This window comes from Triturus cristatus, chromosome 3_2 (assembly GCF_964204655.1).
Source record: "Triturus cristatus chromosome 3_2, aTriCri1.1, whole genome shotgun sequence".
Lineage (NCBI taxonomy): Eukaryota > Metazoa > Chordata > Amphibia > Caudata > Salamandridae > Triturus > Triturus cristatus.
The window spans coordinates 700668474-700683971 of NC_140584.1; the positions used below are offsets into that span (position 1 = coordinate 700668474).

Here is a 15498-nt window from a genome sequence, read left to right on the forward strand (position 1 = left end):
AAATTGATAGGATGAATGAGGAGATACTTCCGAGGGGTACTGATGCATAGGCCAGCACATATGTGGCCACTTGGAGCAATTGAGGAATGAATCCTCCAACCCCACCGATCGCTTGTATGCAGAATCAATAGTTTTGTGCGACTTGTCCGATGTGCACACACAACGATCACCTCTGCATAGAAGTTATCGGTGAGTTTGGAAGATAAATTTCTCGATTGCTCAAAGTGGCCGCTTTTTAACATGACGTTTTGATTAATCATTTCCCTCAGTTTAGGTTAATACATTCAAGGATAATCAAGTACATCACCTTGAGGCATCCCTGTGCTACTGGTTTCCCTTCTCTCATTTTACCTCTGTCAAGAAACCCAATCACAGAGGGCTTTCAACTGCATACGTAACGGCTCCAACACGGAATCCTACACTATTACACACATGTTCTGACTGGGAACCATACACTATAGATTGGGATTTAATCCCTACCACTACTGTGCAAACCTATATATCCGTACCTCTCGGAAGTATCTCCTCATTCATCCTATCAATTGTTTTTATTCAATTCTGGAGCCTTTGCACTTTGTCAGAATGTGTACCAACCATATTTGCATCCTGAATTAGTCACTATTCATGTACATGGACTGTATAGCACATGTACATTCTCGTATTTCACTTGCACTGTGCCACTGAGCCTTTCAGAATCACCTTTTTTACTTTTAATTTGGCTTGAGTTTATAAGTATATAAAAATGCAATGATTTTTTCTGTGAAGAACAAACTGAATCAAACTGTCTTGTTTAAAAATCAAACGAATTTTTTGATGGTCAAAATATTTTTCCTCAAGGAAGTAGAGGTTCTCACTTCCCCCTTGAAAGACCTCTGTTTTCTTAACTACCTTCCAAAAGGACGGTAACACGGTATAAAGATAGGACCATAGACAGAAAGGAGAACTGCTGTGCTGCTGCCCTGCTGGACTGCTGCTTTGCTGAACTGCTGTCCTCCTGTCCTCTTGCCTGGCAAAAAAGAACTGGACCAGCAACTTCATACTGAACCCAGAGCTACCAGTATGACTCCATGGGCAAGTTTGCTGGCCTCAAGATCTGAGCCTGAGGGACTTAAAAGGCTTTCCTACATTTTACACCAGCACCTGGATCCAGCTGAAGCAAGTTCCTGACTCCCAAGTGTTGCTCCTCGGGTCCCGGACCCTTGGTGTGGCCTCAGAGAGTTGTATTGAAGTTTTGCCTCCTCACGACCGTGAACGGGCCTATTCGTGCAGAGGCCTCATTGCCCGCACCACTGTTCATTACGAAGCTCCAACCGTCACCTCCTCACAGTACAGCAGCGACCGCTCACAGGAACCACCAACGCGAAACTCCAGTAGCCCTCATCCGAGATGCCTGGCGTGCTCTTTGTGTTTCTCCGGCAGCGTCCTGCAATGCTTTCCCTGCTCCTCGCAGCCCTCTCCACCGCGAGCAGGACTCTTGGCATTGATTTGAGAAAGTAAGCTTTCAGCTGGACCAATCTGTTGACTACAACTAACCTGCACTCTATCGCAGTCGACCTGAACTTGTGACTTTGACCCTAACCAGCGCGGCACTTTGTGCCTTTTAGCGCTGTTCCCACTAAAATTTTACAAATTCATAACTCCGGTTCTACTGATTGGATTTTGGTCATTTCAGTGTCTAATAGTTTATTAAAATGTACACTATTTTTCAAAATTAGTGTGTGATTTTTCCTGTGTTGAGTTTCCACTATATTACTGCTTGTATGCTGCATATATACATTACACATTGGCTCTAAGTTCAGCCTGACTGCTTTTTGGGGGTTCAGCACACACCCCAGTTAACCAGCCGCCCAATTTCTCACAGATGTCTATTAAGCCTGTATATACTTTCATAAAGGCCAGGGAATAAGTGACCAACTTACATGGAATTATTGGTCTAGAGTGTCACACAATGAGCCTGAAAATAGTGGTCAGATTTTCAGGGCTCTTGTCTTTTTCTCTATATCCCACTAGCTTTTAGAAACTAAAAATCTTGATTGTGCCATCAGTATCCTAGTGAAGCTTGATAGAGGTTATATTCTATGTCGTCTCCCACAAAAAAGGTCCCTCCCTCTTCTTTATTTACTTCACAAAGTAGGATACATGCTACACTCTAGGCCTGTCATGAAAACTGTGAAATGAAAATTGGGGAAATCGTCTTGTTCCATTAGGAAGTAGAAAAGGTAACAGATGCAGTCCCATTTTCCTTTAGAATAGGAAAAAATAGAAGTTTAAGATCAGTAGCGGCTGCTACCGAATGGGCGTAGGGGGCCGGGGGGAACAGAGGGAGGGGGGAGGGAATTAAAAATAAGTTTTAAAAAAGCACTTAACTGGATGTGGCCGGCTGCTGCCTTTCCTCTGTCCTATTGTCCTCTTCCTGGCTTCTGTGGAAGCAGGAAGCACCCAGGCTCCCCGGAGCCAATCACAACGCTGCAGTGCACCGTTGTGGTTGGTCTGAGTGCTGTGATTTGGTGCCTCGACCGGGAATGGGACCGTGGGTATGTTCTCCACCCAGGCTGTAATGCAGCCTGGGTGTAGCACATGCAAAGTATGCATGAATGTTTGGCACATCCATGCGCACTTAGGAGGGTGCCACCGCTCCTCCACCAGCCTTTAAACAGCCCAGCCCTGCCTTGCCCCCAAACTACGGAGCAGGCACATTTAAATAAAATTATAATAACATTAAGTTATTATAATTTTATTTCTCCGTTTTCAATTGCTTACTCAGTTGGGGCGACACTCCTCCGCCTTAGCGGAGGATCCACCTCTGTTTAAGATGTTCACTGTAATGCATGTTTGGCTAGAACAATGGTTGTGTGTCTTCAGTTTCACAAAAACTTGCTTCCGCTAACATGGGCACTAACCTGGCTGTCGGGCCCTGGGGTGCCCAACGTATTTGAATATCAAGGAAAGTATTTCTGTACTGTTAGTTCCAAGGTATTAGTCTTGTGGATCTCAGTTGATGAAACTCACTGAAAGTAAACGTTTTACCCCTGAACACCTTTGCCTATGTGTCACCTCCACGTTGTAGACCCTCTAAATAATTGTATAAACCAACCTTGTGTTTGGCACACCTTATATAATCCTGGTTTTAGTTTCCGCTTGTTCAACCTACCTGTGTGTGCTACGAGGGTTATTTCAACTAGCCACTGAACTGATATATTGCTCAGAAATGCACTCACTACATCTGGGTTTGTGTCATGTTCCTGTTGCACTACTTTGTTCTTGCCATCTGATGCTCATTCCTCATAAGCGACATTCATTCAGTGCATACCAGAAATGTCTTCCTTTAGGCTTGCTTGTGGTTTTGAAATAAATGTATTGTCCAAATCCAATGGTAGTCGCTCTGTTATGTTTTCATTTCTATTCATAATTCTTTCCTTGTGTGCCAAGCTTTAGTGTATTAAGGGACACAGAGCTCTTCTTCAGGGGTCCAAAATCATCTTGCTCTTTGCACATGTGCAGCAGTGTTGATAGTTGACATCTGGTCGAGACTGCTAATAATTGGAAAGGAGATACGGACTCGGCTACGAAACGCTGTGTTTGTTTCAGTTTCTTATAAGCATCTGTATGTCATATTTGTACTTGTATTATGAGACTTTAAAAATCCCTTTTTTATGTAATTTAATTTGTTTCTGTTTTCTTTTTCCTGAAGGAGCTCGTTCCTGAAACCACCCACCCTGATTTTCGCCTTTGGCTGACAAGTTATCCTTCCCCAAACTTCCCGGTGTCGGTTCTGCAGAACGGCGTAAAAATGACAAATGAGGCACCCAAAGGTTTGCGGTCCAATGTCATCCGTTCCTATCTGATGGACCCTATATCCGACCCTGAATTTTTCACCAGCTGCAAAAAACTGGTTAGTCATGATTATGCAAACCATGATGAGTGTCACCTTTAAATGACAATATAAAATGATTGCCAATCATTTCATGTGACCTGAACCCTTTAATGTGGTTCTTTGTGTTTCTTACACGTAACACATTTGTAACAGGCATTTATGAGACAGTTTGAATCTTTAAGGAATTGTTATTTAAATTTTTATTCAAAATTATTTTAGCATGAAGTTAGTCCTAATGGCTGGCTAAACCTGAAGAGTTTGTTGTTTTCTTGTTCAGGAATGGTTTTATCCAATAGACCAGTATTCTTTGGGGTAGCCGGGCATACGTCCTTTTGTGTGTGTTTTTTCCAGTTAGGTTTCTCCGCTGCACAGCCCTTGTGAAATCTTTTGTACTTAATACATCTTAAAAGGGGGCTCTTATCAGTTCCCAATGCTGGATTCCTGTGTTTATTCACTTTTGTGTGGAACTTTGTTTTGTTAACTCCCTGGCTGCAGCATTTACAAAACTTCTACTTAAGCTGTTCACGCTGTTTAAGCTCCATTCACTGTCAAGATAAGATCTCTTTTGTCAAGATAAGATCTCTTCCCAGGGAAACGGCAGACAGCTTCCAACAGTGTGCTGGAATGCTTGCTTTTTATTACTTAGTTGTGTAAGTCAGATGCTTTAGCCTTAGACTGTTTGTGGCATTTTCAATTCATGCCTTAGTACCTTTCTTTTCACTTTGTAGGCTTTATCAGATTGATTTTTTTCAACTTAATCAATTTGGTCATTATGATCAAATTCTAAATGTTGTAATAAACATTGCATGTTAGAAATAAAGGTAATATACAGGAGCTATGCTATTTTTTTACTACTAAACAGGCAGCCAAAAGTGTAGTTACCTTGCAGACAACAGGGTCATGGTTTGAATGGTGCAGCAGGTGCAGTATCACCGGGCCCAACAGTTGTCAGAATTCCTATAAACACATAATATTGCAATATTTGACTACTAAACAGCCAGTCACAAGTGCAGTTATGTTGCAGACAAGAGGATCATGATTTCAATAGTGCAGCAGGTGCAGTGACACTAGGGCCAAAAGATCGAGGCACCCCAATATGCTCCTAAAATTGCTATATTTTACTACTAAGCAGGCAGTCACAATTGCAGTTACCTTGAAGTTGAAAGCGACTTGATTTTGATGGTGCAGCAGGTGCAGTGGCACCGGGCCAAAAGTTGTCGTAACGTCACTAACCACCAAATATTTGTATATTTTCTTTCTTAATCAGGCAGTCACAAGTGCAGTGGTCTTGCAGGCAACAGAGTCATTATTTGAATGGTGCAGTAAGTGCAGTGGCACTGAGATCTAAAGCTCCAGGCACCCCACTAAACACCTAAAATTGTTCAATGTTATTATTAAACAGACAACCACAAGTGCAGTTACCTTGCAGACAACAGGGTCATGATTTGAATAGTGCAGAAGGTGCAGTAGCACTTGGCCAAAACATTTGGCAGAACTCCCTTAAACACATATTATTGCTATATTTGACAACTAAACAGGCAGTCACAATTGTAGTTACCTTGCTTTGAAAATGGACTTGGTTTGAATGGTAGAGCAGGTTCAGGGGGAGTGGGGCCAAAAGTTACAAGGACCCCACTAAACCCAGATAATTATAAAATGTTACTACTGAACAAGACAGTCACAAGTGCATTTATCTAGCAGGCAGTAAGGTCATGATTTGAATGGTGCAGCAAGTGCAGTAGCACCAGGACCAGAGGCTCTAGGCAACCCACTAAACACCAAGCATTACTATATTTTACTGCTAAACAGGCAGTCACAAGTGCAGTTATTTGCAGTTAAAAGGACTTGATTTGAATGGTACAGCAGGTGCAATGGCACCGGGGCATAAAGATCTAGAGACCCCACTAAACGCAGAATATTGCTAAACTTTACTACTAAACAGGCTGTCATAAGTGCAGTTATCTAGCAGGCACTAGGGCCATGATTTCAATTGTGATGCAGGTGCAGTGGCACAGAGGCCTAAAGTTGCCAGAACTCCTCTAAACATCAAATATTGCTATATTTAACTACTAAATAGGCAGTCACAAGTGCAGTTACCTTGCAGGCACTAGGGTCATGATTTCAATGATGCAGCAGGAGCAGATGTACTGGGCCCAAAAGTTGTCAGAAGTCCTCTAAACACATAGCATTGCAATTACATCAATTAATTCTATTATTTCCCTCTTTAATTTAATTTTTCTAAATGTTTCTATTACTTACCATCACTATACCACTAGTAACAGCACAATATATTGCCTTTTTGCACATAAACAAGTTATAACACTTTAAACCCTTCTATGCTCATGACGGAATTGTTCTGTCATGAGCACACATTAAAGAAATGCCTCTGCTGTAACAGCAGAGGGATTTCCCCTTTTTTTGTTTTTTTGCTTTGGGAGGTGGGGAAGAGCCTCCCCAACTTCCCAAAGCATAGTGTCTGTTTTCATTGTAATGACGATCACGCATATGGTGCGCTGTCTTCATTACAATGAAAACGAAACGGAAACTTAGTTTCAGTTTCAAAGTTTTGGTGCTTGTGGGGGTATCATTTTACTCGGGAGACTAAGGAGAATGCTGTGGGGTAGGACATTTGTGCCGGCACGGTGATTCCACACAATAATATGTGGAAAATTCGTTATTTTTTGCTAAATTTGAGGTTTGCAGGGGATTCTGGGTAGGAAAACTTTGGGGGATGCATGCAAGCCATACCTAGCTGGACTCCCCCGGGTGTCTAGTTTTCAGAAATGTGTGGTTTCGGTAGTTTCCCAAGGTGCGGCCGAGCCCGGGGCCAAAAACTCAGGTGACCCCCTTGCAAAACCAGGTTGTTTTGTAATAGGTAATTCTGATGTCTCCTCAATACGTTTTGGGCCTTTGCCTGTTGCTGGTACTTTACCCACCCACGCGAGGTACCATTTTTATTGGAAGACCTGGGGGGAAAGCTGGGTGGTAGGAAATTTGTGGATCCATGCAGATTCCAGAACTTTCCCACACAGAAATTTGAGAAAAAAGTGATTTTTTTCAGCTAAATTTGAGGTTTGTGGGGGATTCTGGGTAGGAAAACGATGGGGGACCCACACAAGTCATACCTTGCTGGACTTCCCTGGGTGTCTAGTTTTCAGAAATGTGTGGGTTTAGTGGATTTCCCTAGATGGCCGCCATACCTGGGCCCAAAAACCTAGGTGACTCCCCTTGAAAAACCAGGTTCTTTTGTGATAGGTCATTTTGATGTCTCCTCAATAGGTTTTGGGCCCTTGCCTATCGCGGGTACTTGGGGCACCCACATGATTGAGGTACCATTTTTATCGGGAGACCTGGGAAACGCTGGGATTTGTGGATCTACGCAGATTCCAGAACTTTCCACCACAGAAATGTGTGGAAAATGTGTTTTTTTGACAAAGTTTGAGGTTTGCAAGGGATTCTGGGTAACAGAACCTGGTGAGAGCCTGACAAGTCCCCCCATCCTGGATTTCCCTCGGTGTCTAATTTTCAAAAATCTATAGGTTTGCTAGGTTTCCCTAGGTGCCGGCAGAGCTAGGGTTCAAAATCTGCAGCTAGGCACTTTGCATAAAAAGGGTCTGTTTTCACTGTGAAAATGTGGTGTCAATGTTGCTTTTTGGACCGTTTCCTGTCGCTGGCACTAGTCCTACCCACACAAGTGAGGTACCATTGTTCTTGAAAGACTTTGGGGAATGCGGGGTGGGTAGAATGTTGTGGACCCACGCAGATTCCAGAACTTTCCACCACAGAAATGTGAGGATTTTTTTTATTTTTTTGATGGGCTCATATGAGATTTTGCCATTTACGATCGATCTCTGTCATCTTCGTGGGCTGTCAGTGTGCAATACCCTATGGTGGAAGGGCCAGCTCGCTGCTCCATAACTGCATTAAAAAAAATTCCTGGGTTCCAGAACGTAGCTGAGAATTTTGATAAAGAATGTAGAGCCTGCTATTTGAAGCCATTTTTGCGGTCGCAGTGCATGTGATTGCTAAAAACTCAGAGTTTGTAACTGCAAAATGGCTTTTATAATGTACTAAATCCATTTTGAAAATTGCTAACAGGTAACAGTTAAACAAATTGCTTCTTTTAGAGTAGCCATGAGCATTAGAATTACACAAATCGCTATTTGGAAGGGGCGTTTAGAGCGTCTCTTCTAAATTGTTATGGTATGTATCAGTGTTTCTGATGGATACATCTGCCAGTGGATTCCTCACCTTGTGAATATCCCCTGCGCCAGCAACATTCGGAATTTTTTTGTAGCTCTCCACACCGACGAGGACAACATCACAATAGCGTGGCTCCGCACGCGGCTCCGCTGATGTCACTGGAGCCATAATAGAGCCTCGCCGGCGTGATGACGTAAGTTCCCATTTTTCCGCGCCGTCGATGCTAACGGTTTTCTGGGACTCTCCGTAGCTAGTTACTTGGTTTTTCTGGATTGTGTTTCTGGTCCTCTCTTGCTTCTTTCCTGAAGATGTCGTCGAGGAAGTCAGGGTTCAAGCCCTGTAGGGAGTGCGGAGGACATATGTCCATCACGAATCCTCACGAAAATTGTGTCTGGTGCCTGTCGTCGGATCACGAAGTCGAGGGGTGCTCTTGCTGCCGGAAGATGAACCTGAAGGCTTTAAAGGAGAGAGAGGCCAGGCTGTTTATCGTGAAGATGAGGAAGGAGAAGAGAGGTCGAAGACGATCCAGGTCCAGGTCCAGGTCGGATTTGAAGTCGACGTCGGGTCATGCTTCAAAATCAAAGAAGCATAAGAAGATGAAGAGGCACGGCTCTTGACGCCGTTCAGATAAGGAGACGGCTCTGAAATCGACTTCTCTAGTTCCTCGGCGTCGTAAGGACTATGTTTCTCCTTCTCCTTCGGCTTCGACTCCGGCTTCATCTGTTTATCCGGCTTCGCCTGCAGCTTCTCTGGAGCGTTCTCTGGCTCCATCTCCGACGCCGACGCATTCTCTGGCTCCGTTGGAAGAGGCTCCGGTACCTGATGAGGTCGTCGACTCCATTGGCTCCACCATCGGCGCTGATTGGCCCGAGTCCGGTAATGCCTCAGCCTGAGCCTTACCCGCCTTTCCCTGGCCCGGGTCAAGACCCATCGCATTACTTGAAAGCGATGATGGTGTCTTTTCAAGAGCAATGTACCTCTCTGGAGCATCTTCGGGTCCCATAGGTCCAATGGCCTTTAATTTGGGGGTTCCTCAGGCCTATGCTCAGGCTCCCTTTATGCCATTCCTTCCAGCGGCGCCGTCCTGGCATTTCCCGGCGTCGACGCCGTTCCCTTCATCTCCGGCTCCGCCAACTCGACCTCGTTCGGCTCAGGCTGTGCCTCCGGATCCATGTTCAACGCCGGCTCCGGCTCCGTCGGAGTCGTGTGTGGCACCACCGATGCCAGTTCCGAGGATAAGATCCAGGCGGGAGGTGCAGAGGATTTTGGAAGAGCAGAGGTATCAGGCAGAAGAAATGGAGGAAGGTGAACTTCAGGAGTCAGATGACTTATTTGAAGACTTAAAGGAGGCAAGTGGCCTTGATATGTCCCCAGAATGGGAGCTTTTTCCTCCTTCAGATGCTCCCTCTAAGGATGTGGTTCCTTACCACACAGTTATAAGGAAGGCAGCGGAGCTCTTAGACTTGCAGCTCCCAACAGCTGAATTTAAGTCCAACATCTTGACGGAGGTTCTTCATTCTCCCTCCACTGTAATAGAACCTTTGCTTCCTTTCAATGATGCCATCACTGAGCCAGTTATGTTGGTTTGGCGTAAGCCCTTTCCGGCTCGAGCAGTGTCAAAATCTGTTGATACGAGGTACAGGACGGCTCCAGGAGTTCCGGACTTTCTAACATCCCATCCTTCTCCTGAGAGTCTGGTGGTTCAAGCTGCCTGTTTGAAGAAGTCTTCTGGAGCATTTCCTCAAGTTCCTAGTGATAGAGAGTCAAAAAAGCTTGACTAGTCAAAAAGGTGTTCTCCTTGGCAAGTATGGCCTTGAAGTCCACAAATGCCACCTGCCTTTTGGGCCGTTACATCCACGCCCTGATGGATTCTGCAAAACAGCTGGCTCCAAAATTGTCTGAGGAAGACAGGCAGAATTTTAATGAGGTCTTGTCGGACACTCAAGCAGCTGCACGACAGTTTATTCGGAGTTGTTTGGACACTGCGGACTCTGTTGCCAGGATTATGGGCTCCTCGGTTGCCACAAGAAGAAGAGCTTGGCTTAAGCCATTGGAGTTCTCTCCAGATGTGCAGGCAACACTTCTAGACCTACCCTTTGATGGTTCTGGACTGCTTGGAAAGAAAGCAGATGCAGCCTTGGAAAGGTTCAAGGACAGCAAAGCCCCAGCTAAGTCTCTGGGCTTGCAGGCGCAGCCTAAAGATTCCACTTACAGAAGGTACAGAGGTTTTGGGAGGTCGTCCTTTCGGACCTACAGGCAGCCTCAGCAGCAGCAGCAGCAGCAGCAGCAGCAAAATACCATGTATAAGACCTACAGGGGCAGGAACAGAGGTCATCCACGAGGTCGTCAGCCCTCCTCCTCCTCCTCCTCCTCTACCTCCCTCCCTCTTGACACAGCAAAGCAGCCCTAGATCCACCATTCTGGATTATGTTGGTCCTGTGGGGGGGTCGGCTTACCCATTTTCTGCCCGATTGGGAATCGGTCACTACAGACCTTTGGGTTCTAAATCTTGTGGAAAATGGGTATGCTCTTCCCTTTCGGGAATTCCCTCCAAATTACCCTCCTTGCCAAGGTGCTTGCTCTGAGGACCACCTTCTTCTCCTGCAGGAGGAAGTCCTAACATTATTGAAAAAAGGTGCGATAGAGGTGGTTCCAGAGCGGGAAAGGGGTCAGGGATGCTACTCCCAGTATTTCCTGATTCCCAAGAAGGATGGCAGGCTACGTCTTATCCTGGATCTCAGGATCTTGAACCTTTTTCTGAAGCAGGAGAAGTTCAAGATGCTCACCCTTGCGCAGGTTCTTCAAGCGCTGCAACAGGAGGACTGGATGGTGTCAATCGACTTGCAGGATGCTTATTTTCATATTCCGATCCTGGAGTCGCACAGGAAGTATCTCCGTTTTATGGTAGGGTCGCAACATTATCAGTTTGTGGTTCTCCCGTTTGGTCTCACTACTGCACCTTGAGTCTTCCCCAAGGTGATGGCAGTGGTGGCAGCCCATCTCAGAAGGTCAGGGATTCCAGTTTTCCCCTATCTGGACGACTGGCTGATCAAAGCTGAGTCACCAGAGAAGGTGCTTAATCATCTGCAGGTTACAACTCAGCTGTTGTACAAATTGGGTTACTCGATAAACGTGCCTAAATCTCACCTGGTGCCCTCTCAGCGCAACCTGTTTATAGGGGCGGTACTGGACACTACTGTGTGTCGAGCATTCCCACATCCACAAAGGATTCTCGACATACAGGAAATGATTCCCTTGTTTTACAATGGAGCGGTCGTTCCAGTCCTGAAGGTCCTTCGTCTGCTCGGTCCGTTTGCTTCCTGCATTCTGTTGGTCAACCATGCACACTGGCACATGAGGGCGCTCCTGTGGTGCCTCCGGAGGCAGTGGTATCAGCACAACGGAGATCTCAGGGAGTCTGCGAGGATCTCCAGAGAAGCTGCAGCGGATCTGTCTTGGTGGAGCATGGAGGGCAATCTGTCTCAAGGAAAGCCCTTCCATCTACCTCCATTGGCGGCCACAGTGATAACGGATGCATCCACTTTAGGGTGGGGTGCGCATCTGGGGGATCTGGATATCAAGGGTCTTTTGTCTCCAGAGAAAAGGTTGCTTCACATCAACCTTTCGGAGTTGCGGGCGATACGTTTGGCACACAAGGCCTTCCTTCCTTCCCTTCGCGGTCAGTTGGTTCAAGTCCTGACGGACAACACTACTGCGATGTGGTATGTTAACAAGCAGGGAGGAGTGGGGTCACATTGTCTCTGCATAGAGGCTCTGCGTCTCTGGTCCTGGGTTCAGGATCATGTGATTTGTCTGATGGCAAATCATCTGGCCGGAGTTCTGAACGTGCGTGCAGACAGTCTCAGTCGGCAGTTCTCTGCCGACCACGAGTGGAGGCTCCATCCGGAGGTGGTTCATCACATCTTTCGGACATGGGGAACTCCCCGGGTGGACCTGTTTGCCACTAACGAGAACGCTCACTGCCAGTCATTCTGCAGTCTCCAGTATCTGATGCAGGGAGCTTTAGGGGACGCGTTTCAGTTGACATGGGACTCACATCTCCTTTTACACGTTTCCTCCCATTCCCTTGATTCCTCGGGTTCTGAGGAAGATTCGCCAAGACCGGGCCCAAGTCATATTGATCACCCCGGATTGGCTAAGAAGGGTGTGGTATACAGATCTTCTCCACCTCTCCTCGTGCCCTCCGCTCCATCTCCCTCTCAGGGCAGACCTCCTCTCACAGTCGCAGGGGCAGGTTCTACACCCCCACCTCCAGAGCTTACACCTTCATGCCTGGAGATTGAACGGGGCAACCTGAAATCTTTTTCTCTCCCGCCTGACGTAGTGGACGTGATTTTGTCTGCCAGGCGTCACTCCACCAAGTCTATCTATTCCTATGGGTGGTCCAAATTTGTCCATTGGTGTGGGTAGAAGTCTATTGACCCTTTGAGGGCTTGTTTATCCAACATCCTTCAGTTTGCTCTCTCTCTTGCTCAGCAAGGTTTTGCTGTAGCTACTGTGAAGGGTTATTTATCGGCTTTGTCGGCATTCCTTTGCTTGCCGGATCAGCTGTCCTTGTTTAAATCACCTATTGTGTTACAGTTCATTAAGGGCCTTACCAACAAATTTCCGCCCACTCCATTTATTGAGCCTCAATGGAACTTAAATCTTGTCTTAACTTAATTGATGCGTTCTCCCTTTGAACCCTTTCACAAGTGTCCCTTAAGGCTATTGTCTTTTAAAACAGTTTTTCTCATTGCCATTACCTCGGGAAGGAAGGTAAGTGAGCTTCAAGCTCTGATTTCGACCATTCATGCTGAAAGAATGGTACTCAGGACCAGGGCTACTTTTCTGCCTAAGGTGGTTACTACTTTCCATCTGGGGCAGTCCATTACCCTTCCTACCTTCTATCCTCTCCCTCACTCTTCCAAGGAGGAGGAGCGGCTTCACCGCTTGGACCCTAAAAGGGCGGTGAGTTTTTACCTCGATAGAACTAAAGACTTTTGAGTGGATGACCAGCTCTTCGTGGGCTTCATTGGCTGCAGGAAAGGCAGAGCGGTGCACAAGCGCACCCTTTCCAGATGGATTATCTTGTGCATCAAGATCTGTTACTCTTTGGCCGGTAAGGAACCTCCAGAGGGTATAAGGGCTCACTCTACCAGGTCAAAGTCTTCTGCATCTGCCTTATCTAGAGGTGTTCCTGTGGAGGATATTTGTAGAGCGGCAACTTGGGCCTCCCTCCACACTTTCGCAAAGCATTACTGCTTAGATTCCGAGGTGAGGAGGGGCGGACACTTTGCACGTTCAGTCATTCAGGACTTTTTGGTATAGAAGGGTGGACACCCTCCTCTGGGAGTGGGGACTGCTGTGGGAATCTATTCACAAGGTGAGGAATCCACTGGCAGATGTATCCATAAGAAGAACAAGTTACTTACCTTCGGTAATGATTTTTCTGGTGGATACAGTATCTGCCTGTGGATTCCTCACTGACCCACCCACCTCCCCGTTGTCCACCCTTGTATACCTACAATAGTGATAATGTGTTAAAATCTATCTGTTACTGTCAAAGGAAGTGTGTTATTTCTTTTGCTTTCCTGCATTGACTTCACACTGTGTGTGTTGGTTTGAATATTATGTACTGTGTATACTGTATATATATTGCTGTCGGTCCGAAGGCACGGAAGTAAAGGGCGGAACTGACGTCATCACGCCGACGAGGCTCTCTTATGGCTCCAGTGACATCAGCGGAGCCGCATGTAGAGCCATTCTATTGTGACGTCGTCGCCGTCGGCGTGGAGAGCTACAAAAAATTTCCGAATGTTGCTGGCGCAGGGGATATTCACAAGGTGAGGAAATCCACAGGCAGATACTGTATCCACCAGAAAAATCGTTACCGAAGGTAAGTAACTTGTTCTTTACTAACGAAATCCGGTCACAAAACATTGAACATTTACCTTTGTAAATATAAAAAAAGGTTGGGGAGGAGGCAGTGGTCCAGGGGACTCCTGCCAACCATCAAATAAACTTTTAATACAACCCTGTTTCCTTTAATGAAAATAGGTAGCATGTAAAAAAAAAAAAAAAAAAAAGTTTACTGTATTTAAAGGTGATTACAGACATGATGAAGAACTGACGAAAATCAGGTTACCATCCTGGTGAGGGCATCCAATCTCAGTGAGGCGTAATTTGCAATCTACCACATGAAGATTGATGTGGCAGATGATTTTGAACTTTGTGAACCGACCTACTAGTACAAAAGTCGGATCACAAAATTATTTTTCATTTGCAAAAAGTTGCCGAGCAATGTACGACCACTTTTCTAAATTCATACATCACGACCCTAGGCAAGGAATATTATCCATCAGAGGTAAGACTTCTGTTCAGTGTTCTGTGAGAAATGTGGCGATAGCTTCAGTGCAGTTGCCAGTAAAATTATTTTCCTTAATATAAAAAGTTAACACTCTGGAAAAGCAGTACGTTGGGATGAAATGCCGGGTCAAAGATGAAAAGCAGAATTTACATTTATTGACCAACTAGGGTACGAGCCATTGCAAGTTGGAGCTAGAAGTCAGAATTGGCATCCTATTTTGGGCTGCAATTCATATAAAGGACATACATTGTTGTACTGTAATTAACCAGTTGCATTTATTCTTTTGTATCATTTTGATTGTCTGAATCTCAAGCTTTGCTAAAGCCTCCCCAGGTACCATGAAACTTGTGTCCTATGTTGTAACACTACACAAACTGAACCTAGGACCTCATGCACAAAAAGGTATGTGGTTGCAAAGCCTGCGATTTGTAAAATATAGAATTTGAAACTGCAAAATACCTTTTTGCTATTTACATAAACCTATGTATAAGTCGGAAAAGCCTCCTAAAAGGTTCAATACAAATCTCAAATAGGAGAGGGCATGAAAGGTTTATCCCCATCTATTTGGGAGCTACATTGTAATATGTCAGTGCTTTGTGATCACGCCTTTGATTGATTGCAAACCATTGATCAGGTCCTGACACCTCAAGGAAAAGGGGTGGTATCTGTCCCTTTATGACAGGTTCCTCTTTGGTAACCATATCAAACATCTTCAGGGAAGCAGGCGGTAGTCCAGATTGTGCTCCTCCCTTGCCTTCCCCCTCTCAATGATGTCTTACCAAATGGTTGCTTTAAAAAAAGAAATACTTCCCATATTGGAAAAGCGAATGTTAGAATGGTGGTTTGCTGTCTCTTGCTGGTCAGCATACCTTATTCACAGTCATTCACAGCAAGGCACAAATAGCGACCTTCCAAATTAATATTCGTCAGGCAGGCATTTTGTAACACACTCTGAATTAATATTTTGTGACGAGGCATATTAGTACATTGATCACATCGTAAAATGGCAGGCTGGTCGTAAAAAGTTGGTGCGTAATTTGCACCCTCTATT

At 45.4% G+C, this 15498-nt stretch overlaps 1 protein-coding gene across 1 annotated transcript in view; it reads left to right on the forward strand.

Annotated features, from left to right (window-relative positions):
- Nucleotides 1–15498, forward strand: part of DNAH7 (dynein axonemal heavy chain 7) — a 1967826-nt gene that overhangs the window by 1465215 nt on the left and 487113 nt on the right. Inside the window, exon 56 of the mRNA XM_085648764.1 lies at nucleotides 3692–3892. Coding sequence (XP_085504890.1) covers nucleotides 3692–3892 — 201 coding nt within the window. The remainder of the gene's footprint in view (nucleotides 1–3691; nucleotides 3893–15498) is intronic.